Here is a 26521-nt window from a genome sequence, read left to right as displayed (position 1 = left end):
CATTAAGGGCAAATTGTGCCTGACAAATCTGGGGGCCTTCTGTGGCAGTGTTACAGCATTTGGTGGATAAGGGAAGAGCTACCAGGACTTGTGCAAAGCATTTGATGCTGTCCTGCACAAAATTCTTACCTCTGAATTGAAGAGACGTGAATTTGCTGGGTGGATGACATAGTGGATCAGAAATTGGCTGGATAGTCACACACAGACTTGTGGTCAACAGCTTGATGTCCAGGTGGAGAGCAGTGATGAGTGGTGTTACCTGGGGGTCAGTGTTGGGACCAGTGCTATTTAACATCTTTGTCAGCGACGTGGGCAGTGGAATCTAGTGTACCCTCAGTTTGCTGTTGACACAAAGCTGTGTGGTGCAGTTGACATGCTGGATGCCATCCAGAGGGACCTTGACAGGCTGGAGAGATGGGCTTATGCAAACCTCATGAAGTTCAATGAGGCCAAGTGCAGGGGGCCTGCACATGGGTCAAGGTGATCCCAAGCACAAATACAGACTGGGTGGTGAGTGGATTCAGAGCAGCTCTGTGCAGGACTTGGGGGTAATGGTGGATGGAAAACTGACTGTAAGCCAGCAGTGTGCGCTCACAGCCCAGAAAGCCAGCTGTGTCCTGAGCTGCATCAAGAGAAGTGTGGCTAGAAGGTTGAAGGAGGTGATTCTCCCCCTGTACGCCGCTCTCATGAGACCCCACCTGGAGTGCTGTGTTCAGCTCTGGGGCCCCCAGCATGAGGACATGGTCCTGTTGAAGTGAGTCCGGAGGAGGCCATGAAGATGATGAAAGGGCTGGAGCACCTCCCCAATGAGGACAGCATGAGAGAGTTGGGATTGTTCAGCCTGGAGAAGAGAAGGTTCCGGAGAGACCTTACAGTGGCTTTCCAGTACTTAAAGGGGCCTAAAGGAAAGATGGGGAGGGACACTTTATCAAGGCAGTGTGTTGATGGGATATGGGGCAATGGTTTTAAACTGAAAGAGAGTAGATTCAGATTAGATAGAATGAAGAAATTATTCACAGTGAGGGTGGTGAGACGCTGGCCCAGGGTGCCCAGAGCAGCTGTGGCTGCCCCCTCCCTGGAAGGGTTCAAGGCCGGGTTGGACGGGGCTGGGAGCAACCTGGTCTAGTGGAAGGTGTCCCTGCCCAGGGCAGGGGGGTTGGAACTAGATGATGTTTAAAGTCCCAACCCAAACTATTCTGTGGTTCTGTACTTACCATGACACTGGTCAGCGTGTCTCATTTCAATTGAACTTTTTCACTGCAGCTCTGTTACAGCCACAGACAATCTTAAACAACAATATTAATCTTAATATTAAAATATTTAAGTTGATCAAGGAAGCCTGGTTGTTATGCTTAACACTGCTATTTGGTTTGATGTGGTATTTGTCCTCATTCTTTGAATGTGATGCTACATTTTATTCTACCTTCACATGAAAACAGTTTATAAAATAATATCATGTCACTTCAGTAAATTCAGAGGCACAAGGGACATGGAATTGGTTGCGGCAACTGCAGTTGCTGAGTAGTTAGTTGAGATTTCTGAGAAGCCATCTAACAAAAAAAATGAGTGTTAATGTCTGAGCACCATAGTGGGGTGTTCTTCAGCCATAAAATTGCCAATCTCTCTAGTAAACGGTCTTCTGTATAAGAAAAACATAGCTGTTCTTGCAATAAAAGACCTTTTTTTTAGGTGATGAATGCTTTGTCTAGGGAGGTATAGTCTGTAAAAGCATCCCTTTACTAACCTGATACTGCAAATACTTAAACATAATTTACATGTAAATGGTTTGTGGAATTGAGTAGCAATACATGAAGTCCTTTTGTTTCATCAGTAATGTTAGGGAGCCATTCAGATCCCTGATTCTGTTGATATTTAGTAGTAGAAAGGATTTTTGTTTGTTTAGAGGCTGAAAGGGGTTTTTGTCTCTAAAGAAGGATGGCATGATAGAAAAAGTAAGTTGGAATTTGTGAATGGCAGTTCCTTAAGTAGAAGTAGCAAGGCACTGCAATATAGGATTAAAGTCCTCTCTTGTTCTTCAATGTTGTATCCTTGTTACTAGTATTTTTTACCTTTACAGTTAATTCCTAGGTGCTGTGTCCGTTTGACCTCTATGTAGAGGTACTTACCTGAAAGTTCTTAAAATGATATGTAGCTTAATTGTGTGACAAAGTCTGATTGTATCTTTGAGTTAGTGTTGAAGAAGGGAATAAACAAGGATGGAAGGAGTGCTTGCCAGAGGAGGTAACATCCATCCAGGAACATCTGGTAGCAGAAGTTCTGGATAAGGTTTTTGGCCTTGCCAAAATCTCCTGTTGAGCTTTCAAGTGTGTAAACATTCATGATTTGGCTTTAGTTTTAGCAGGAAACTATTGCCATAAAAAGGTGATGGGGAGCCTCACATTAAGCACAACATATAATGCTGTTTAAAAAAAAAAAAAAAAAGTAACAAACCCCCCTCCCCAGCATATTTAGCTTGGGCTTTTAATATACCGAAGACATAATGCAATGGGACAGATATTAATGCACACATTTCAGCTATATCTGTTCTGATTAGTACAAAACTTGAATACATGTGGAGACATCAGGTTTCTCAACTATGAAAAACCCATCTGTACTATAAAATGAGATGGTATCATATGGCATCAAACTCTGGTCTCCTGTAAAGAAGTTAGAGGTGGAGCATGGTGTGCTTGTTCACGGTTTTTGGACAGACAGAAATTTAAAAGCAGTCCATTCATGAAATTTGGATGCTTTCAAGCCCCTGGCTTGTCCATGTAACTGAATCCATAAGCCTTTCAGTATATCTATATATGTTGATGAGAGTCGAATAATTTGTGTTGCTGAGCAAAGTCCGTTCTTATATTGGTATACATATAAGCCAATGTATTGGTATAATTACATAATGTACATACACCCACACATGTATTTGTAAATATTTGGCAGGAGTGGGGCTGGGCAGTCACTTTTTTGACTAACTAGCAAGGCTTGTCCTGTAAGCAGTGGAATTGCATAAAGGTCCATTTTGTACTGATTCATTAGGTTTCTGTAGTCAGCCCCTCTTTTGCTTAGCAGCTAGCAGCTGGGCAAGAAATACTGTGGTTTGTGTCTGATTTTTGAGCTACCCTGTTTATTGACAAGTACAAGTATGCTGGTTGTCTATCAGCAAGCCAAGCAACTGTGAAAGTTGAACTTGTGCTCTTGGTGGAGAGCATGAACTTCTCTTTCATCCATCTGTTGGCCTTTGGAAAATGTGATCTTGTTTGTTCTCCAAAAATCTCAAATTTGTCTATAATTATCTAGGTTCAGTTCTTATTCTAGGCCTGAGACTGAACTCTATAAGATAAAAATGTCAGAACAAGGAAAATAGGTACGATTTCCTCAAGTAATTAATCTATTATAAGTACAAACTTGACTCGAATAGCTTCTGTTCTATGATTAAGCATTGCTGTATGATTGGAATTTCACTCAACACTGAAAAAGTTGTAGAATTGTTTATGAATGTTCATTATTATTTTACTTTTTTTAGGCATACTTAGAGCACTGTTGGTATTTTCTTCTGATTTTTTCCAAATGTTACTAGGCATTTTCTGTTACGAAAGAAAAATATACGAATGGGAGAATTTGACCTTTCCCTAGAGGGGACCAAGTTTTGTTGCAATCTGGATTATCGTGGATGAAGATGGGGAAACTAGTTCTCAGTTCAGAATTCTCAAGGCTTTTTTGTTGCTGCTGTTTAAATGTTAATTGCCATAGTATTAACTGTTTGCTTCTGATGGGAACTCCCTGGCCATCCTGCCAGGCACAGCAAGCTGATCTAATATCAAGGTTAGCCCTTCTTTATTTTGAGGGATGATTTAGGTGACCTCTAAAGGTTCCTGATGACCTAAATTACTCTGACTTAGTCTCCCCTTAATTGTGGTTAACTGCAAGTGTCCTGAGTTTCAGGTAACGAAGACTTAAACAGTCTGCAGTTAAGCCCTTTGCCACACGTGGGAGGAGGACCCTTGTTTTGGCACCTTAGCCAGTTACCCAGAAGTGAGCATAGACATGTTTCTGTAGTGCTTGTGTCCTGGGAAGCAATGTGGTGATGTGCTGTGACTGCAAAGAAGTTACTACGCTCTGCATTGATTCAACTTTTTTTACCTCTGTCCTGGAAGATTGATGAACTGGAAGTGATCTATGAGAGACAGTTAAATTACTCCAGCACATAACTGAGGTGACATAGCTTCTCCTGAGAATATCTGTCTAAATTACAGCAGGACAATACACCTTATTAACTGAAAATGGTACCAAGTTAAGCCTAGTTTATTTTTTCTTTCTTCAAGTTAAGAGCTTAAGTGAGTTGAAATCACTTTCATGCTTACTGATAGAAGCATTCCTCTTAACTGGCTTAAGTAAATTTGTTTTAAAGTCATCAACTGTAGTGCTTAGTAATAGATTTAAATTATGAAGACACTACTGACACATTAACATCAGGTAGTATCTTTCAGAAGAAGAAAAGGGACCCAGGTTCACATGTTCTGTCTCTTTTTTTTTTTTCTTCCCCTTGTGTTCCCACACTTTAACAATATTGTTTGCTAGTCTACCTAGTGATTAGGTAAATGGTACCCTAAATAAATCTAAAAGTAGCCCTTAGCTATACTATTCCAGCTAGAAATTAGATTTATTTTTTTAATACCCAGGTAAATTCTCCCTTCTCAAATTTCTGTATATAGATTTTTGACGTTACAATAGGTCTATCCTGATTCATGGTTCCCATCTTCCTCCCAAAAGTCTACTTTGGCAACAAGGAACGTCTTCTGTTTGAGATTTCTTGCTCTGGGAGGTCACTTGGCCAGGGAAATGGGATGTTGAAAGGAGTGACTAGACCCTTTAACTCTTCTCAAAAGTTCTGTTGAGTCAAAGTTTCTAACTTGGTTATTTTAAGAATTTCTGAATCAAAGAAGACATTCCTACTTGCCTTTCCTATTTCTGTTAAAAATAAATAAAAAGGAGACCATGAGGTAGAGCATTTGCTGCATGTAAATGAAGGCAGATACTGTTCTGAATACTGAAAAAAGACAATGTAATATGAAGTCATATTGAAATAGAACTTGCTAGTGATCGGATTACCATATCTTACTGAAGGAACCACTGTATTTGTAATAGTATGTTAAGGTACTCTGTTTTTAAATGTATTTCAATGATTGTATTCCACCTTTTTTCCAGAAATGTTACGAACAAAAACAGTATAAAAATGGACTCAAGTTCTGCAAGATGATCCTCTCTAACCCGAAATTTGCTGAACATGGAGGTAACTGCAGAATCAAAAGTTCTTTATTTTTTTTCTTCCTGTTGTGAGCCTAAACATATAATTAGTTTATTCCATACTATTGGAAAAGAAATGAGCCTGTTGCTGAGTGATTCTGTCCTTATGACTGAATAATTACTCTGGATTTTCAGTATTTGTGAATTCAGTCCAAATTTCCAATATAGCTCTGTTAAACATCTCTGTGCAGTGGGATGATGAAGATCAAAATATATGGTGGAAGCACACTTCAGTGAAGCTTCCAAGTAAGTTGTCACTCTGGGTTTCTGGGTCAGAATGCTAGTGTGGGTTTTTCTTACCATTCCTATTTAGTAGCAAGATCAGCCTTTTTTTGAATATTACATGAAGGTATTTTGCCAGTGAATTAGATCTTGCTTTTTTTGTCAAGTTCATACTCTTTAAATTTTCTCTACTGCATACTGAATTGCTGCTTATAAGGAACAAACTTAAATGTAATACTGTTGTTGCTGAAACTTGAAGCTAAAGACAATCTTGAGATCCTGTTCTGATAAATATTGCGGGAAATGAGACAGCAAAACATTGCTTCTATTTACATGTCAGAACTTAATCTTCAATAAAATACTTTAGTCTTACTGTATTACAGGGTTTCTGTTGCATAGTTCAGCAAATCTTTTCTTCTGATACTGTGAATTTTTCTTGTTTGTCTGCTGTTGAAGCAACCTAACACTCACTGTGCATGTACTGTAAATTATTCTCCTATTTGACATTGTTAAATCTTGGCAAAATGTTGAACTAATCCTTTTCATGCTTCCATCAGTGTCTGCTGCTGCTTCGTTGTCTTTATTACTTCCCTAGAGATAGAAATACGGTGTTCTTGTTGCTTCAAAGCTAGAGTGGCTTGTCCAGCTCTGACCTAATGCATTTATCTCTACTAGAGCTTATGTTTTTCTTACAGCTCTGTATACATCTGTCTTTTCTGCTCTTGCTGCCTCTTAAACTTTTCCAGGACAACTAGCTGACTTGGCAGTCCACATACTTCTTGGGCTCTGAGCCACTAATGGCTTTGAAGCTTGGGAGCAAAGCCTGGAACGAACAGCTGAAGCAAAACTAAGCCAATGAAATGATCTGATGGGAGGCTGCACTGTTGTCACACTTAGCTTCAGAGACAAGGAATTTGAAAAATTTAGTGAGAAGGTAGTAAACAGATGGATTGCTATGGCTGGATAGTTATCTTCCTGGTGTGGGAAGGTAGGAGTAGCTTGCGCTCCTTCCCACTATGGGGATATTTTTTTTTTTCAAGCTACCTGATATTGTTGGGAATGTATCTTTTTAGCTTTTTGTTCTTACGGTGTGGTTGTAGGACAACTTAAAACAAGAACCTTGGCTCATTTGGGTCATTCACTTTAGGTGTACTTTTACAGAAAATTATGTTAAATAGGTCTATCAGTGAAACCTCAGGCTGCTGTTGTGGCTGACTTTGAGATGATGGGCTCATTAATACTGGGGAAGAGGTTTCAATTGGACGAAAACCAGAGTACTACGTTGAAAATGTGACTAATTATCTGGCAGGGGCCAAAACTAAGTGGTTTCTTATTTAGCAAAAAAACCTTGAAATATGAATCTGGAACAACTTTCAGGCTTAGTGCATGCATTACATGCAGCTTGTTTCCCACAGTGTTACTTGAAGAATGGGGGAAAAAGGGGAGCACTAGTCATACTAGTGTATTATTTGGAATCTTGTGCCTCTCAGAATGTCGACTTAAATGTTACTACTTCGAGAAGGTCTCTTATCCCCAAAATACTGTAGCAGGAAATATGCTTCTCAACTAATGTTTTATAAGCAACCTGTAATAGTGAAGCTGACTGTGACAGAAATCTGTTTATTGTATAACACAGCCTAAAGATTACTTTTCTTGTTCTGCCTATCTGGAACTTTTAACACACATTGAGAAGCTCTCTAGAATTGCTTTAACTTATTGCTAACTCCCTTAAAGCCAGTTAAATATATTCTTTAATTAATAAAGTTTGTGTTGTCTGTATTTGCATCTGTGTGATGCTCTGTAGTGATCTTTAAGACCAATTTCAGGAAGGGAAATGCTTCCATATAACAGTCTTCAGCTGTGCTAGGCTGCTATCCTGATCTAAATTTATCATTTAATGGGGAACTTCACTGTGTAACAGCTTCAAAGGATATCTGCACTGTGAAACTGGCATATGGGAAGTCAGAAACATAAGTATATGATATTTCTTTCAGAGACGCTTGCGATGAAAGGACTGACCTTGAACTGCTTAGGGAAGAAGGAAGAAGCGTATGAATTTGTTCGTAAAGGACTTCGTAATGATGTGAAGAGTCATGTCTGTATCCTTTGTAACACAAAACATGAGCTCTTTGCTATGAGTTCACACTTCTGTATGTATGACATTGTTGCTATATCAGTACATACTTTTGAAATACATAATGTGATCTGTATAGAAGAAGGGTAAGATAAGGTGGTGTCGTTTAACTCCAGCCAGCAACTAAGCACCATGAAGTCACTTGCTCACTCCTCCCCTTCCCAGTGGGATGGGGAGGAGAGCTGGAAGAAAAGGTAAAACTTGCAGGTTGAGATAAGAACAGTTTAACTAAAACAAAATATAATAATAACAATAATAAAGTGTAGTTATAATGTTTATAATGAAAAGGAATATATAACAAGAAGAGCAGTAAAATCAAAGAAAAGTGATGCACAGTGCAGTTGCTCACCACCTGCTGACCAATGCCTGAGCAGAGACCCACCCCTCCCAGCCAAGTCACCCCAGTTTATACACTGAGCATAATGTCATATGCTATAAAATATCCCTTTGGCTAGCTCAGGTCAGCTGTGCTGGCCATGCCCCCTCCCAGCTTCTGGTGCACCTGCTTGCTGGCAGAGCATGGGAAGCTGAAAAATCCTTGACTTGGGATAAGTGGGATGTAGCAACAACTAAAACATCAATGTGTTACCAACATTATTCTCACACTAAATCCCAAACCCAGCCTTGTACCCACTGCTAGGAAGAAAATTAACTCCATCCCAACTGAAACCAGGACAGGTGTGTACAGTGAATTTTAATTGGTAATCAAATACTTGACATAAGGTTTTATTTTCCTTTGTAAAATTTTGCAGAATATTTAAGAAAATTGACTTTTGCATTTATTTCTTAGGAAAAGACCATCTGTGATGTTTACTTTCTGTAGAGATGGCTTCTAAAATGTGGACTTTCCTAAAGCTTTCTTCTCTTAAAAAGGTATAAGAAATCCAATCTAGAGGTGCTGTGAAAATACCTATTTTGCCACTAAATTTTAGGTAATGGTTTAGGTCCACTTACTGTGTTCTAAGCTTGTATTCCAATAGTTCATACCTGTGAAATGCTTAACAGCTACCGAAGAACTTTGGGAGTAGCTGTCTTCTGTTTAAGCCACAGGGAAGAGGCTACTTAAGATTTGCACAGAATGCTGTGCTTGTTTTGTACACATTTGAGTTGCATGTTGTAAGGGGCAAATTTTCCATTAAATATTTAAGTTTTGAACATTAAAAAAACCCCAACTTCCTTTATCACAGGAAACACTTTCTGATGGCAAGCTAGTTAAGGCAAAGGAATGGCTGTTCACACCATTCCTATAGTAAATGTCCAAGGAGCTTGAGGTTGGGAAAAACTTCTAAGTGTGTGGAGGTTATCACCGTTAGTAGGGGTATACCATAGAACAAACAAATGCAATTTGTACCTTCTTGATCTTAAAAGCTGAACACCTAAGGAATAGCAAAGTAACTTTAATATATGTGTAGGAAGTCTTGCACCTTAAGCTGGGTGAGTTAAAGAGTTTTGGGGGATTCTGATCCTAAACAACATTCCAGAGTGGGATTAATCAGCATCATTAATTCTTGTCTGCAATACATGCTGACTCTTAAAACTGTCTAGAAGACTTCCCTACAAATGCTCTGTAGTTTCTGATCTAATCTGGGGGGGTTGGGTGGTCAAAGACACCCTCTTTCTGGACAAGTTTTTTAAAAAAAATTGATTTTTGTTTTTTTGTTATGAATCTTAGTGGATTTTTATCACTGTTTTACTGACTCGTTGAACTTACCTTACCTTAGGAAGACTACAAGGATTTTTGCTTTCTAAATTCAGAGAAGGTGTAAACCTTTCTGAATCCTATTAGGGTCAAATGTTTGTGTGTTTTTTTTTTTAAGTTGCATCCACAGAACTAGCTTTGACAAAGCAAGAAGTTCCAACTTCCTGCATTCAATTGTATTGTTACAGCTCTACAGAGAATCCCTTAGAGTAATCTATCTGTACAGAATTACTTCTCTAGTGAGCACAAGCTAGCCAATACTGAATTAATTTCTGACTAGGCATCAAGTTTGTCACAGTACTTTCATTTGTCATCTCTTGGTAAATTCTAAAGAAATAGCAAGCCTTTTTTACAGTACTTTAAGAACACTTGATATGCTATTGTAATGTCACTACCCAAATATCTGAATCTTTCCTGATGATGGGGCTCCAGTACACGGAGGGAGTCAAGACTTGGAGAATATATATTGTAGCCCATGAGGAACAGAGATTGGAGTCTGAGCTTTGTAATAAAGATTCCTTCTAAACCCTTTACATGGCTTGTGACTAGCCATGAAGTTCTGATGAAAGCTTGAAGGCCTGTTGATCGTCAGTGCCAAGGAGAGCTTGGGAGGTTCTCCAAAATAATGTTTACCTATATTATGTGATTGTAATGCTTGTCATTTGGTTTGAAGGGAGAGGTAGGCTGTAGCCACAGAAGTCACTTCATTCCAGTGGCCGATTTTGAGGAGGTGCAATACATCTATGTGTTCTTATTTTCTTGTAGTAATATTTGAAGGTGCTTTTGGTGTGTTTTGTCATCTGTGCTTTTTAGAAAGCACGTGGTAGAGGGTGCTGAAATTATGGCTAGTCCGTTTGGTGTTCTGATTTGTTGAAGAAGTAGGAGGTTTTAATTCTTCAGGAGTTCCCCATATTGAGGTTTGAGGGGAAGTGACTGCTGTAAAATTGTTTAGAAATCCAGAAATTTCCTGGTCCAACTACTGTCCCACTTTTGATTATAACTCGAGTAATGATCTGGTTGGAGATCTACACTATCTCAAGAATGAATGTTCCAAGTAGTGGCATTTTATACTCAGGACACTGTAGGAACACAGGCAAGACTGCCCAGAGCTGTCTGCTACAATAAATTGCTGGCACTGTGCTTTATTGAACTGTATCAGCCGTTAAAATTTCTTAGGCTTAGTCATGACTACTGTACACACTCATTTCTGAATGAGTTAATGCTTTTCTTTATTTGATTGCTTGGTGAAGAATATGACTTCTGAAAGATTAAGACAGATTACCAGTTGAATCCAGGCACAGTACTGATGCCTAATAAATTACTCCAAGTGTCATCTTAGTCTACACTATTAAAGTGCATGTAAATACTTTTGGATTGAATTGTCTTGCTCTAGGTGAGGATCTAAAATACCGGTTCTGAGGCAGGTATATGAAGATGCTACTTCTAACTTTGATCCATGTCCTGAATACTTGAACTCAGGCAAGGCAGGATTTATAGTAAGAAGTGGCAGTATTAGACCAACTGCTGTAACTGTATGGAAAATAATTTCATCTCCCTTTCCTATTTAGTCTTAAAACATCGCGGCAGCAATACTAGCTCTCCTAGCAGTCTCAAAGATACATGTGGAGTTTTTGTGTGCTTCAGATGGCTGAAATTAATTTGGTGTTCCTGTAGAAATGCAAAACAGGGTCTTTTGCTTGTGTGTTACAAGTTTCCTTCAGACTTAATTCTTACAAGTCTTCTGTTTTGGCTGGAGTCTTACATCTTTTATTCTTGATAATTACAAACCTGCTTTATATATTCATATCTAGACCTTCAGGATAAGAGTCTTTTTAAGAAAGAGGGAACTTACAGTTCTGTTTCTTTGATTAATTTGACCAGGTTAACACAGTGAGTTTTTTAGATGCTTTCTTAACTTTTTGAGATGCAAGGTTTAGAAATGATTGTGTCTTTGGAGGGAACAGTTGCTTTTGTTTCAGTTCAGTAGCATAACTCTTAACTTGTAGTGCTAATAACCAAAATATTTATTCGTGCCATCTTAACTGAAAGGGGTTGAAGGATGCATATACCTCTCCCCAGGATTTACTGTGTCCTACTGCTTCAGGGGCACACAGAAGAGCTTGTGCAAACTTCTGAGCCGCTTCTAATTTGAAAATCAAAGTAAGATCAGATTTATTACTGTGGAAGATGTTGCCTCAATGAGCTACTAGTAACCTGGAGTAACAAAAGGTAGATCATGTCAAGTAATCTTTCTTTTAATGTGACTTTTGGAGACTGATGTAAACACACACAGTGTAATGCATTGCTATGACATATGTTGGTTTCATGCTTTGAATTCAGAATCTTTCCAGGATAAAAAAGGATGCTTGTGAGAGAAAAGTTAATTGAAATGACACACTACTGATGGAAATCTGAGATCCTGAAAACGTGACAAAGACTTTTGACGCACAGAAATGCTAAGATTTCCTTTTGTCAGTGAATAAAGTGTAGCTCTGTTTTTATCCCTTACTGTAAAATCTGGAGACTAATTGAGGTTACAGATAGGCTAGGCAAGTGAGAAAAAGTAGAACTTGCACACCAATTGTGTTGTTAGAATGAGTCATTTCTAGGACTAAGAATTCCTGCTGTATTACAGTAATATGTTTTAAACAATACTTCTCTAGGAATAGCTCTTCTGGAGTTTGGATCATTTAGTTTGTATAACATTAGTGGGGGGTTATGAATGTGACATAGCACAGGCCTTTTTTCTTTTAAGAGATGTTATTGCTTATTTGGAAGCAATTAGTATTTTAAAATACGCCAGTAAAATCTGGCTGCAGTAATCAAATTTAAGAGTGCTGGTCTTCAGGGAAGATGTCAAATTGTTTGGTCTGTAATACAAATGCACTGCAGTTACTTTGTGAAAATTGTGAATGTATCTTCCTTAACGTGCATTAGGTTGGCACGTCTATGGTCTTTTACAACGTTCTGATAAGAAATACGATGAAGCAATCAAGTGCTACCGGAATGCGCTCAAACTAGATAAAGATAATCTACAGATCTTGAGAGATCTCTCTCTGTTGCAGATTCAGATGAGGGATTTAGAAGGATACAGAGTAAGTATTCTTTTTGAATTCCCATTTATTACTGTTAGTGTTCTCCTGTTATTCTATTCCGTTGTTAAGTCTTTTAGTAGTAGTAATTCTGTCAGTACTTGTTCTTGCTGTTTCAAACGTGTTTTAAGTTCTTTAGGAAAGCATGAAAATGTATTGCAGCAGAGCTCCATATAATGTTCTCCAATAGAACTAGAAATACAGTTATCCTGTACAATTTGACTTGTGGATCACCTTGTAAAACTCCAGTTCTCAACTAATTTTTCACTAAAATAATTAAAGTAAAAAGGATAAGACTTAAAGCTTAGCAATTAGGAGCAGTTACTGTGCAAATGGTGTTTTGGGTGCATATACTGAGGTGCTTTTCGAGACGTATACTATCATGTTTCTTCCCCATGATGACTCTTTCCTTGAATCCCAATACCGACTTTATCATAAATCTTAAAAATTGTCTAAAACCGGAGTTAGTGGTTTCAAAATGGATGAGCTGATTTGTCTGTGAAAAGGAAGTCCTTCTCCTTTTCCATCCTCTATTTCATGTGAGGTACAGGACTGGACTGTGGGCTTGAGCATTAGTTGGCTTCCTTCACTGAGGATGTTGATTTTCCTAATGCAAGAAAAAGGAATAACTGACTTAAGGATGTGATTTAACTCAGGAACAAGGTCTGAGAAGTGCTGCAGCAGTGTAAGTATGAGGACCTTGTTCCTGGGCGTGAGGAGAGTGGGACTGCTCTTTTAGTGGCAGTGAGCTTACGCTTTCCAATAGAAATCTCTTTCTGAGATTTCAGAACTCTATTTTTGGAAATAATTTAGGCCATTAAGAAAGTACTCTTGAAAATGACACCTTCTGTCCCCCAACAAATAATTCTATGCTTTGTGCCATGACTCCTATGTTTAGAATGTATCCCCCAGACTTACGAGGCAGAAACATGATGCTTTTCCCCATGATGTTAGGATTTTAAAAATTGTCTAGGGCTTTTCAAAGATCTTTTCTAATATTAGTCATACTGGTGGTAAATTGTGATAAAGGTGTAGTAACTCTTTTTATTTAACATCTCTGTTATTTTAAAATTTCTTTTCTTTTACTGAAGGAGACAAGATACCAGCTACTTCAGCTGCGCCCCACACAACGGGCTTCCTGGATTGGATATGCCATTGCATACCACTTACTAAAAGATTATGATATGGCCTTAAAACTACTTGAAGAGTTTAGGAAAACCCAACAGGTAAGACTTCCTAATCTGGGAAGAGAACACTTTCTGTTTAAGAGACAGAATCTGAGGAATTAGTTATTCATAATTGGGAAGAAATTTGTTATTTGTGGAGCTTTCTGCTTTGAGCAGAAAGACCCTCAGGACTTTAGCAGCTGATGTAAATTACACTGGAGTACCTTCTTCCCCTCACAGTAGGCTGTTAGGCTGGAGGAATAAGGGTAGACTGATGTGGAAAACTTAATGTTGGTGAGACTTGTAGCTGCAGAAAATCTGTGATGATTTGGTCCTTTTACAGTAGGTAAAACATCAGAAAATACTGTTTAGTGTCAGATGTGCTTGGTTGCCCTTTCTCCTGACATGGTGTGGATGCTATTACATATCTACGAAGAATGTGAAAAGAAACTTTGTCAATGCTTTATATGCACCTGTATGTTATGCGGTTCAAGTCAGTGCTTGATGTCAAAGTAACATGAAAGCATAGCTGAAAAGTCTTTGATAGAGAATATTGATGTTACTGCAACTTTTGGGGTAAATCAAACGGTACAATGCTAAAATCACTGAGTAACCTTTTTTGAGAGACCATTCCTTTGTTCTGGTATTGGTAATACAGAACTATAAAGTCTGAATTAACAGAACAGAGTGGATGTATTGATTATTCTGTAACATGGAAATGACACCCGTGTTTATAGATGCATTAAGCTTAGGAAATGTGCTGGAAAGTTACTACATGACCTACAGATTGTGATAGTTATTTAAAAAACAAAAACAACAACAACAAAAAACCCCACAAACAAACCAAAACAAAACAAAAAAACATCTCCCATCCTTTCTGAGATTTTATACAGCCAGAATGGGACTAACTGTAAGAAAGGAAATTAATAATTGCTAGGAGGGATCAGTGTTTGTCTTGATCATGTATCATGGTCAAAATAAGGATCCTGCAAGCCAGGTGTATATAGCTTGGTATTTCAAGAGCTGTAACCTTCAGTGTTAAATAAGAATGGAAAACAAGAAGTTTAAATGAAAATAGGATTATCTTTTGTAAGTGTTTGACAGCCAAAGACATAGTTCTTGAATGAGTCAGCAGAGCTCAATCTGATTTCAGTGTTGAAATGACTGCTGAAATTAGAATACATAATAGATAGAAAAACTGCAAATGAAATATAAGAAATCGAGGTTCTTTCAAGGACTAAGAGGGCTTAACAGTGATATTGGCCCCTTGGATAGAAGCGAAGTGATGCTGGTAATGTTGTTGTCTTTTCTAAAAAGTTGTGTGTAAATATGCTTATTTGAGGGCAGTTGTGATGATATGCTCTCCAGTGTAGTGACCGAGTTAGATTTAATTACCATCTGCCATAGATGAACACATTAAATCAGTTGAGTCTGCCGTGCAAGTTACCACAATCTGAAATCTCACCCTAAAGCAAAGAAATACTTAGATCATTTCAAGTTCTGATGCCTTTTTTTGGGGGGTAAAACTGGAAATATTTGTGAAATTTCCATAAATAGGAAAATGTTTGTACTTGAACAATGAGCTGTTTAACTGCTGATTAGCATAATGTCAGTCACGGGCAAATGGCGGAAAAGCTGGTTAAGCATTCAAGGACAGAAGTTATGCCACAGGTGTTGGACAACATGAGTTTATAGAAAATGAGTCCTGTTAAGCCTTTCCTTTCTTTTCAGATTGGTAGAGATAGTTAAGTGTATATTGTGTTTTCTCCCCCAAAACACTAAAAGGAAGGATGAGCACAATTAGTTTCATTTCTCTTGTAAACAGAGTCTTGTGCTTTGCTGTGCTAGCTACCTGAGGAGTGCAGCCCCCTGTAGAGCCCCAGCCCCTGGAAGAGAGAATCAATGTGTTGGGTACAGAAGAGTCAGGAGAGCCCAAGCAAACTCCCAGGCCAATTTTGCCACAATGGCTCTTCCACAGTACTCCCCGAATGTACTGCTTGTGCAGTCTCTGGATATTTAACAGTCCTGCACTTAAAATAGTTGAGTTCAGGATATTCCACTGATCTTTGAGGAGGTATGCTTCTTGCTTACTTTACTTCCCGAATCTCTCCTCTTGCCCTGTACTTTGTATGCACTCCAACTTAGTAGGTGAACTTTTGTGACTGACTTGACAGAATGTTGTATGTGCCTGTGACAAAAGGGTGATGTTGTTCAAGGTTTAAAAGGAGGGTTGAAAGACTGAAGGGTTTCTAAATCATTAGTGAATGGGGATTCTCAACAAATCGATGTTTTCAACAAGTTTTATGGCAAACTGTATTAGGCCTGATACTGTCTACCGTTATTGTTAATTAATAAAAAATGTAATGTGTTATGTGAAATGCTACTGTCATAATAATTGGTAAATAATGGTGATGTAGGGTGATTGTATTCATTTACTTGGATTACTCGGACAGCTCTGTCCATTCAGATGTGAATTAACACAGCCAAACCCAAGCAGTAAATCTAAGAAAAAGAACAAGGAACTGTCACTTTAATGACTGTAGGTGAGTATCTGAAGATGCAGTATTACAATATAATGGAGCTAATCTAGCTACAAGCTGTTGCCAAAACCAGCAGTCTGACTTTTTCCTGTGTGCTCCCACTGCTTCCTTGTGCAGCACTGGTTGACTCGTGGAGGGCTGGTTCAGGAAGCCAAAGTGACAGAAAAATAATCACTCTTTTGAAGGATTGATTGGCTGAACTGAGCAACTGTGAGGTGAGAGGGGAAAGAGGAAGGGGAATAATAGAGGGAAGTGAACTGCCTTTTGTTGTTCCAGGCTGAAGTTAGATTGATTCAGTTTACTGTAAAATTGTCCCTCAGGGCAGACTTATGGGTGAAAAGCAAAACACACCCTTATTTCTGAGAAGCAGCAGGGATTTTCTCTATAGAGCACTGACTACTGAGAGATCAAGGCTGACCGATGACCCTGTTTTTAAAAAGTTAAAAAATAAAAAGAACAATATGGAAAGGTAAGAGGACTAGAGAAAATGCTGTTTAGTGTGAAGGGCAGAGATTCTATTCGTTTACCGTAAGTAGAAAAACCCTAGGTGATTCAAGTACAGTTTACATAGTGGGTTTGGGAAGAATGACAGCTAGGAAGATTGCTTAGTGGGGAAAAATAAAGGAGTAAGTAGTGGCAGGAAGCCAAGCAACAAATTCAAATGATAAATCACTTTTTATCACTGACAGTTTTATTCTAATGGCTAAGTTGTCATTGGAAATAGTGAATTTTCTGTCTCTTAGTGTATCCAGATCAACATTGCCTGTCATCTGAAAGCTGTAAATTAGCCAGATGCACAGTATTTCAGTCAAAAACAGGTTATGAGGTTGAACGCAGACATCACTGCAGGAAATAGAACAGCTGTGCTGTCCAAGTTAAATCAAACTATTTAAGAACCACTTCAGAATTTAAATTTTGGGAACCAAGGTGTAAAACAACCATGCAATTTGTTTTACTGTTGTATGTCCCGTTTTTCTTTTCCTTCTTTTCCAGAATAAAATTTTTATTCTTAATTTTTATTTTATTCCTAATTTCTGCATCAGGCCCACAATTACAGATATGGACAGAAAACCTCTGGAGTTTTGGGGGTCTGCTCCTAGGTATGTTTTGGCTGCATCTTGTCACATTCTTTCAGTGACAGTTATGTTAGGGCATCTACAGTTGTAAAGTTGATTCTTTTTTTGGTCCAGGAGAGGATGAAAATAATTCTGGAACAGCAGATTGGAGTTCAGGAGAAAATTGGACGTCTCTTGTGCAAGAATCATAACTTCTGGGGGGGGAGGGAGTAGTGAGGATGTGTTGTGCAGCAATAACACTGACATGGAAAAAACTTCTTATAGAATATCTTGTTCTTTATAAGAAAATCTGATTATTCAGATTAAGTACCAGGGTTACGAGCTGCTTGCCTTCTGATGAATTGCATGTTTAAATCGTCATTAACCTGATGAGATCAAAGTCTCTAAAAATGAACTTTTAAAACTTTATAAAAATGGCTTTTTAAATGGAACGCCAATAAGCGCAGTATCTTTCTGGTGGATTTGTCCTATGTGTAAGAGGGAGTTAATTTGATTTTTTTGATATTTCATAATTTCTTTTGTTAGTCCTGCCAAACCAGAAGAGCTACAAGAAGATTGATACGTTTCTTGTCTTTTTATGTACTTTTTTAAGGGTTTTAGGGGTAATCTGTGTTTTGAAGGCCTAAAACCAAATCAGGATTTGCCAAAAAGCTGTGCTACTTGTGGAATTTACATGTGTGTTGTATTGGAGGGGAGGATATTTTTATGGGGGAAGTGAAAGAGAAAATTGGTGCTGTGCAGTTTCAGTTCTGTGATACTGCACTCAGGATGAGCAGGAAGACATGCTTAAATGCATAACCCCTGCTGCATGTGTCAGTTCTGTGAAACAGTTAAAGATGTTTTCCAGGTAACTGTTTTCTAGTGATATTAATATGGGTAAAAATTGAGCAAAGGTGGAAACAGAAATGGAGCTGCAGATAGAAGACATACACTTTAAGAAATGGGTAGGATTTCATGCAACCTTCTGACTAGCATGTACAAGGTCTAGTCTTGTTCCATTTGCTATACTATGTTAACAGCTACTAAAAAAAACACTTGAATGCTGTAATTTTCAGCCCCAAGACTGATGTTCATTGTCACATATATATTTCTTTACGATATTTTATTTGGTTACACTGTCTTTCAGAGCATTTCTATCTAAAAGCAAATCTTCCTTCTAAAAATTCACAGTACTATAAAAACTGCCTCTGCGTGCTCTTTGATTTTTTAAACAGAAATGCTAAATCTTATAAAATTGATCTGTGCTTAGAAAAAAGGCTGGAAATAGTTGTTTAGGACAGGATTCTTTTAAGATGAATGTTAAAGTCAACCAATCCAATGTTTTGGGGTGGGTTTTTGTTTTTTTTTTTTTTTTTGGTTTATTAAATGGCTCGATTCTTTCAAGAAGACAGAGGAAAAGCTTTACTCAAGGAACAGAAAAGTAATAGTAAACAGTTTGGTGACCAGTGTGACTTCAAAGTGTTGCTTGCTCTGGAAGAAAGTATGTAGTGTCATGGGAAAGAAAATCATTAACATTTATCAAGCTCAGTTGCTTCTTATCTATTTTTATTATTTAAATAATTATGTTAGTCAATAACTGTTTCTCCTATGATTTCTATGGAGGCAGTATGTTTCACATAGTAAACTTGTATAGATCTGCAGGGCTTTGTCTGCAGAGTTCTGCATTTGGTCTCAAATTCATGCAAATTACTCCTAACTGAAGTAGCTTCTGTGTATATTAGTGAAGAGCATTCAATATGAAATATAGTCTTGCCAAAGTTATAATAATTACATTGCCTAAATACACTTTAGGGAGTTATCCCTGGAAAGGAATACTTTTGAATGTCATCCTGTTTCAGTGGCTGATGTATCACTGGAAGGTGGGTGACCCACTTGTTTTACTATAGCCTGTAGACCAAGTCCTAGGTATGCAACTGGCAGCAGACCTCAAAAATAATTATCTGTTGCTTGAAAACACTCTTTTCATGCTTGTACATTGTACTTTCGGGGGGACTGAAGTGTTGTAGTACAGAGAATGCTTGGTTAGAGAGTAGCATAAGGTCCCTGTCTGAAAAATTCTAGTTGTCAAGCTATGGCCAGTATTTGGGTGGTTCATTGCTCTTGGAAATAGTTTGATCCAGAATTTTTGGTATGCTGAGAATGAGTATTGTGATATCCTAGCAATCTGCTATGGAACTTAGGTCAGAATTGTCATGGAGTACATGAATCCAGAAGGAAAAGATTACCAAGATATTTACAAATTTGACTGAATTGTATGAGAGAAGGCAAGGATTATGTTTTTAATTAGCTGCCACAGTGACAGAGAAAAGAGAAATACAGGAATTCTTCTAAAATATTGTCTAAAAAAGGATATAATGAATGAATCTAATTTGATTGTGAATAATGGGAGTTCATAATTTTGAATATTTGGGTATGTAAATAGGCTTGACGCATTATGTAGCCTGATTCTTGTGTACTGTAATAGTGCATGCAGTTGAGGTACAGGTAAATGTTGACTAACCTATTGCTTTTTTCCCCCCAGATTCCTCCTAATAAAATAGATTATGAATATAGTGAACTGATTTTATATCAAAATCAAGTCATGAGAGAGGCAGATCTATTTCAGGAGTCTTTAGAACACATAGAGACATATGAAAAGCAAATATGTGATAAATTAATAGTAGAAGAAATCAAAGGTAAGTCATTCTTCTTCCCTCAGCCAATTCTATTCTAAACCTTTGGCTACTGTTTTTCAGATATGATAAAGTAGTAAAAGAAAAAAACTGACATCTTTAATTGATTTGAAACAATTACTATAGGGAAACCGGTAACATCAGATTTACAATTTTGTGCTTCAGTAACTTGTCCTACCAAAGTGGAAAGTGGATGCAGGTAGCTGAAGTTGTGTTGTCACAGAAACAGGGGAGATCTCAGAGATTATTGGTGCATACTAGAGTAGCTTTCCACAAATCGGAGCTAGTATAACCCAGTTTTAATCACATGAAGAATACTATTTGTGATACAAACACAGATTTTTTTTTTTTTTTTGACGTATCAAATTCTTGCTTCATTCTTAGGCTTTCTAATGCACTTACTTGTATTGCCCTAATTAAGTGAATACTGAAGTTGACTTTCTTGTTTAAAAATAACCCACAGTTGTTTTGTGGATTTGAAGTACTAATACTGAGTTCTGAATGTGTGCAATTACGTAGCATAATAGCATGTATTCTTCATCTGCTCCTTGCTTGCACAGTTGTGGTTGGTTGACCCTGGCTAGCAGGTAAGCCCCACACAGCTGCTTACTCACTTCCCCCAGCCTCCCTTCTCAGGACAGGAGAGGGAATAGGAAGAGCAAAATCAGGAAAACTCATGTGTTGAGATAAAGATAGCTTAAGTGAAGGAAAGGAAGGGGAAAAAACAACAATAACAAAAAACAGCAGATCCCCAAATGATGCAGAGATGGTCATTTGCCACCTCCCACAAGTAGATCGATGCTCAGCTCGTCTCCAAGCAATGGCCACCTGCCTAAACACTCCTTCCCCTCAAGTTTCATTATTCAGCACGACACTATATGTCATGAAATATTCCTTTGTCCAGTTTGGGTCAGCTGTTCAGGTTGTGTCTGCTCCCAACTTACTGTCTGCACTGGCCTGCTTGCTGGGTGGCAGAGTTGGGAGTAAAAAGAGAAAGCCTTGATGCCCTCTACAAGTACCATGTAACACACACTTTTTGCTACTGCTATCGACAGTTAGTCACAAATCCTGAAACCCAGCACTGTACAGGCTGCTGTGAAGAAAATTAATTCCGTGCAAGCCAGACCCGGTAGAACAATTTACTTAGTAGCAAACCAGTGCGATTTAACTGGTTTAAAAACTGTTTAGTTGGTGTGAAAAATACAGGTTAAGTAAGCAACCTAGTAAGAAGCAACATAGTCATGTGTTGGAGTTCTGGAAGGAAGAGTTGCTTGTTTCTTTAGTAACCCCAATAGCTATTATAAATACTCAAATACAGACATTCAAATCTTTATTTTCACGGGCGCTGAATGAGTCAAGCTGAGTTGAGCTATATGTGTGGTAGCTTCAAGTAGCACTTGTAATACACAGTAAATGTAGTCTTAGAAGCTTTATTCTTTCAAGTATTTGCTTATGGTTAACCCAATTTTATATATCTAGTTTTGCAAACTTTACTGCCAGGCCGTCAGCGTTGTCACATGTAATTCACAGTTCTTTACTGCATTGTTTTTAGGAGAGATGTTACTGAAGTTGGGAAGACTGAAAGAAGCTGGTGAAGTATTCAAAGAGTTAATTGAGCGCAATGCAGAAAACTGGTATTATTATGAAGGCTTGGAAAAGGCCCTACAACCTAGTAAGTTAAGATACACAGATACATTGAAAGTATGTATGATATAGGATATACTTAAAACTCCTGGTTGATACGTTATTGTTTGAGATTGAAAAGCTTTATTCTGCAGCAAATTATGTACCTTCTAATCTTGAATATGATATAGTTGTGTTCAACCATTTTAATAACGTTCACTGAAAAACTTGTATGAATGAAAATACCAGCAGCAAGTCTTGCTCATCTTGGAGCTAAGGGTGGCATTTGCTAACATGCTTACATGAAGAACATTTCCTTGCTACACATGAACTTGGAAACCAAATTGTAATTCATTCCTGTCTAGTAGTTGATTGTTGGACTACTGTCATATACTACAACATAAAACTCATTCTGAAACTTACGGGCTACCCGTTTCTATTGACACGTAGAGGAAATATTCAAATACCTATTTCAGATGGCCTTTAAAAAGTAGGCCATCTGAAAAAAAATACCGTTAAACTGACTGTTCTTTGGAGAAAAAGGTGATAAATGTGACAAAATCTTTGTTATTCCAGTGCTAGTTCCCATTATTACTGTTCTGTCTTTCTAGGAAAATAGCTAATTGTTTTGTTATGTTTTTTTAAATGGCAATATTGCAACAATTTATACCAAAAGCGTTTTGCAGTGGTAACTTTCCCAAGTGTTTGCCTTTACACAGGAATGGTGTCCTTGTATGTAACTGTTCACTAAATACTGGAAGTTTTATTGGAGTTATTCTGATGACATCATAAATCATAAGCCCACAAGGATATTACTCATAGATATTATAGCTGCATTATATTTCTCAACCAGTTTTCTTCTAGAAAGTTTTACAGTTGGGTTTCTTGAGGTCTGGGAATACGGCTTGTGATTAGGAACTGAAAATGTTTGCATTTGTTACGTTTATGCAGAGAGTGGTGTTGCACTTCGAATGGTTTTAGCAGTGTATTTGTAGAGTTGAACATAATGTTTATTGTCTCAGAAAAATAAATTACCCAAGAGCTTGATTATTCTATTTGATATAATAAGTATGTTGATGAAAATGTGTAGTTCTTAACAAAGAACCAATCCAACAGTTTATTTGACATATTAAAATCCTATGTAGATTAAAACTGTACTAATTTATAAAACTAATAACGCTACTTTATTTTTTAGGTGGTCTTAGGACTATTTCCTCCCCCATGGTAAGTTCTGGAGCTCCAACTTGTGACTTCAATTAGGGCTTCTATATGCTTTAGTTCCAATCCAAACATTCTCTGAGTGCAACTTCTAGAACTCTACATCTCTTGGAGCCACTGGGTAACATATTTTTCCCCCCCCTTCCCCAACATCTGAGCTCAGTGACAAGATGAATTGTTTTCCTTAAGAAAGGAAAACAGATATATTTATTAAATATATGTTTTGTCGTAATGTTGATTGGTACATTCGGTTTTATTTAAGTTGCTTGATGAATTTAATAATATTTAAGCAAAATTGATCTTAATTATGTGAAAATGGCATTTCAAAGAAACAGATTAGTTTTATTTAAGTTCTGACCACATTGGAGCTCCAAAGCATATTATGGGGGAAAGGGGAGGAGTGGGAAGAAAATCTTTAAGTAGCTTTATTTTTTGTTAAACGTTAAGGTATAAAGAGTTCTGGTGCTCAGTACTTACAGTGGCAGTATTGTGCCCTGGTCTTGCTGCCACGAAAGACCTATAATAAACACATGCTTGTTCAGTATGCTGTTTCTATACCTGTGATTTAGAAGTGCATTATATTTCTCTGAATGCTTTAAGTATATCTGAAAGGAATGCATAGTGAAAAAACAGTTAATTGAAGCTATGAATGTCAAACCACTGTGTGAATGCGTCTGCACAGCCTATAACTGAAAGAAACCAAACTCTAGTACTGTGTGATTGTTCAAGGTAATTGTCCTGTTTTGCAGTTTATCCTTACAGTGATTAATGCTGGCAGTTATGTATTGCATATACAGTGTGTTTTCAGTACACAGTAATATTTATGATTAACTGGAAAAAATAGCTTGGAGTGTTTAAATTATTTCAAATCCAAACTGTATAAGAAGTCTAGCTAAATTAATTCTCAACATTTAAGAACATTTAGAAGAACAGATTTTTATCTATGTTACTTATATCTATTATATTTACTGATAATAGGCACTTTAGAAGAGAGGCTTCAGATTTATGAAGAAGTTAGTAAAAGACATCCCAGAGCAGTTTCACCTAGAAGATTACCTTTAAACTTTGTTTCAGGTAACAAGTTGCATATCTGTTCCATAATAGTTTTTTATTTGTTTGTTTTTTGGTTTTGTTTTGGTTTGGTTTTTTTTCCCCCTTAAATTTTCATCAGGCTGTTGAATGTGCATTTAATACCTATTTGTAGATGTATACAAATCAGACATATGCATTGCTCTTGGAATAGACAAAGTTATTAGTTATGTTTCAGGTGTTGATAGAAAAAGTTGATGTGCTCTAATACGGTGATACAAACTATAATGTTTGTATTGATAAAACTACAGTATAGAATGGTGTCTAGATAGTAGGAATTCTTGCACATCATTTTTGTGTCATGCAAATTAAGAATCATAAGTTAAAAAGTAGGGGTATAGTATACTTGAATTCAAGATAAAAGGGTGTGTGTATATACATGCATCCCCCCTATGTCTTTAATATACATATAAGCTAATTTATGTTATTGACACTGAAACTAGATGTGATGCATGTAACAATCACAGTAGCATATGATTGAATTATCTAACAGTGTTTGTACTGTACAGTTTTTGTACTTTACAGAAAGCAGCAAACATTTTTTTTATGACTGGATATCTTCTTGGGTGTACAACACTTTGTAGAGCCATTAGAACTTAAATCTACAACATGAATTTTGTGCTGGTAATTTAATAATGATAGGAACAAAACTCAGGTCTGCAGAGTCACGTAGCATAAATTTTACTTGTAATTTCATAGGTCTTTCAGTGACCCTGTCCTTTCAAAGTTGTTTTGAAATAAAGTGCACAAAAATACATACTTCCTCCACAACTGAGGATATACTTTTTAAAACAGAAAGGTGTGGTTTTCCAAAATAGAAGGAGGCTAAATGAAATGGTAAATCCCATAAAAAATATACACTTGGCGTATAGCTGTCTAACTGCTGTAACTCTAGTAGAAAACTTTAAAGTACCTAAGTTGGATATCAAGTGTCATTAAATTTTTAAGTTCAGCTGCAAATTCCTAACATACATACCCATGCTTTTGATGTTGTGAGGTTAATTTTAGTTTAGCTCATCTAATGAGCACTGCACGTGTACCTTTAAATGATACAGAGTATAGCTGGTCCACTTTTTTGTTGTTGCTAAGGAGTATAACGTGCATACCCCTTTCCTATGTAAAATCAGAACATTTTAACTGCTTCTTAAGAGATTTGGCCCTGAAATGAATACATACACCTTATTTAATCCCAGATATTTCAGTCTCTTTGAAGATACAGGGGCAAATTTTAAGGCGGTTCACCTAGATTTGAAAAGCTATGTGATAAGTAATTGTTTTTCTGCTGTAATAAAATTGTTATGGTAGTACATAGCAAAGAAATAACTTGCAAAACGCTTTTCCATATCTTTATTAATAGTGTTTTGCTGTTGACTTCAATTCACTGTATGTTTTGCACTAGGTTAACTTATATCTGACAGTGTAGTTCCACAGCTAATATTCATGTAAATAGAAACATGTTTGGTAATAAGGATTTATATGTTCTTGTAGCAATAGTCTAAATGAAAGCAAAATTCACTATTACATCAATTGAGAAAAATCTCTCCGTAGGCTACTTTCTGCAGTATTTCATAACTAATAAGAATTTTCCTAAACTAAAACTTGTATTACTCATAAGCTTTTATCATTCATGAATGTGTAAGATTAGTTTTGATCCTCTATAGTCTATTTACTAAATGATTTCTTGTGGTTATAGGTACAGCAGATTAGAACTCGTGTTGGCAAAAGTTAATAGAACATGAAGGTGTAGGAACAAACTTGTTTGCAGATACATATTTGCAGATTTCAAGAGGATAAAGTTTTTGGTTGAATGAGGCTGCTGTTCCAATGTGGTCACTGACCAGTTGCTTGCAACCAGCACTGCTTGATTCAGAATTGGTGTGAAGTGCTCTAAAAGTGCAGACTTGTATTAAAAGATCAGTCCTTTCCAGACCTTGCAATGCAGTGCATCTTAATAACCTTGTATTTGATAAAAATCAGCTTTTTGATCCAGCTGGGAAACACCTTCATGGAGGAAGGCTGTTACAATTAACTTTAAGGCTGATTGGGGTGGAGGCTTGGAGTCTCACCATCCACTTAGATTTGGTTTCGCTGCTGTGGATTCACTGTTCCTGTGGTCAGTTTTTTTTCCTGTGTCTTGGAGACTAAACTTGGAGCTTGGCTTCATGTCATAGGTGGGTGCCTAGCTGTGTGTTTGGCATTTTTTCAGACTTTGTTGTAAAGCTCCTCTGCCTTCTATAAATATGTACCTAATGCAAACTAAAATCTTGCTTTCCTAAGTTCAGAATCACAATCCTTCCATCAAGAATATAAATTAGAGATATTTAACAGAAATGGGAAACTGAGATGGATTTGTTTGTCATATAGAGGAGTTTCTTGTAGTGTGAGAAACAGTTTTAATTAATCCACCTGTAATAAACCATGTGCTTATAGTCCAGTCATGGATCCCAGTCAACAGGTAGGAGGAATGTCTGTATACAGCAGTTTTAGTACTAGTACAGCAAGATGAGAATGTGAGTTACGTTAGTCTTGGTAACAGTGCTGATAACAGTAAGTGTAGGATAACTAAGAATTGGTGGAAGTACATAAGAATATTATATACAAAGCAGTAGTATCTTTATTTTCTGAATATCTATAAAACAGTCTGTTAATCCAATCTGTAACGTGTTCTTAATGAATTGAAGTT

At 37.3% G+C, this 26521-nt stretch overlaps 1 protein-coding gene across 7 annotated transcripts in view; it reads left to right on the top strand.

Annotated features, from left to right (window-relative positions):
* NAA16 (N-alpha-acetyltransferase 16, NatA auxiliary subunit) overlaps nt 1-26521 on the top strand; it is a 71717-nt gene that overhangs the window by 8856 nt on the left and 36340 nt on the right. For all 7 annotated transcript variants that reach the window (XR_006166778.1, XR_006166775.1, XR_006166777.1 and 4 more), the window contains exons 2-8: nt 5209-5293; nt 7524-7628; nt 12300-12457; nt 13546-13680; nt 19758-19911; nt 21461-21580; nt 23728-23823. Coding sequence is in view for 3 of the 7 variants with exons in the window: in XM_042805932.1 (XP_042661866.1) it covers nt 5209-5293; nt 7524-7628; nt 12300-12457; nt 13546-13680; nt 19758-19911; nt 21461-21580; nt 23728-23823 (853 nt within the window). In the remaining 4 variants the exon portion in view is untranslated. The remainder of the gene's footprint in view (nt 1-5208; nt 5294-7523; nt 7629-12299; nt 12458-13545; nt 13681-19757; nt 19912-21460; nt 21581-23727; nt 23824-26521) is intronic.

The sequence above is a fragment of the Tyto alba genome, unplaced genomic scaffold, assembly GCF_018691265.1.
Source record: "Tyto alba isolate M040663 unplaced genomic scaffold, T.alba_DEE_v4.0 Super-Scaffold_45, whole genome shotgun sequence".
NCBI lineage: Eukaryota > Metazoa > Chordata > Aves > Strigiformes > Tytonidae > Tyto > Tyto alba.
The sequence above is the reverse complement of the archived record's forward strand: the minus strand, read 5'-3'. Positions and strand labels throughout refer to the sequence as shown.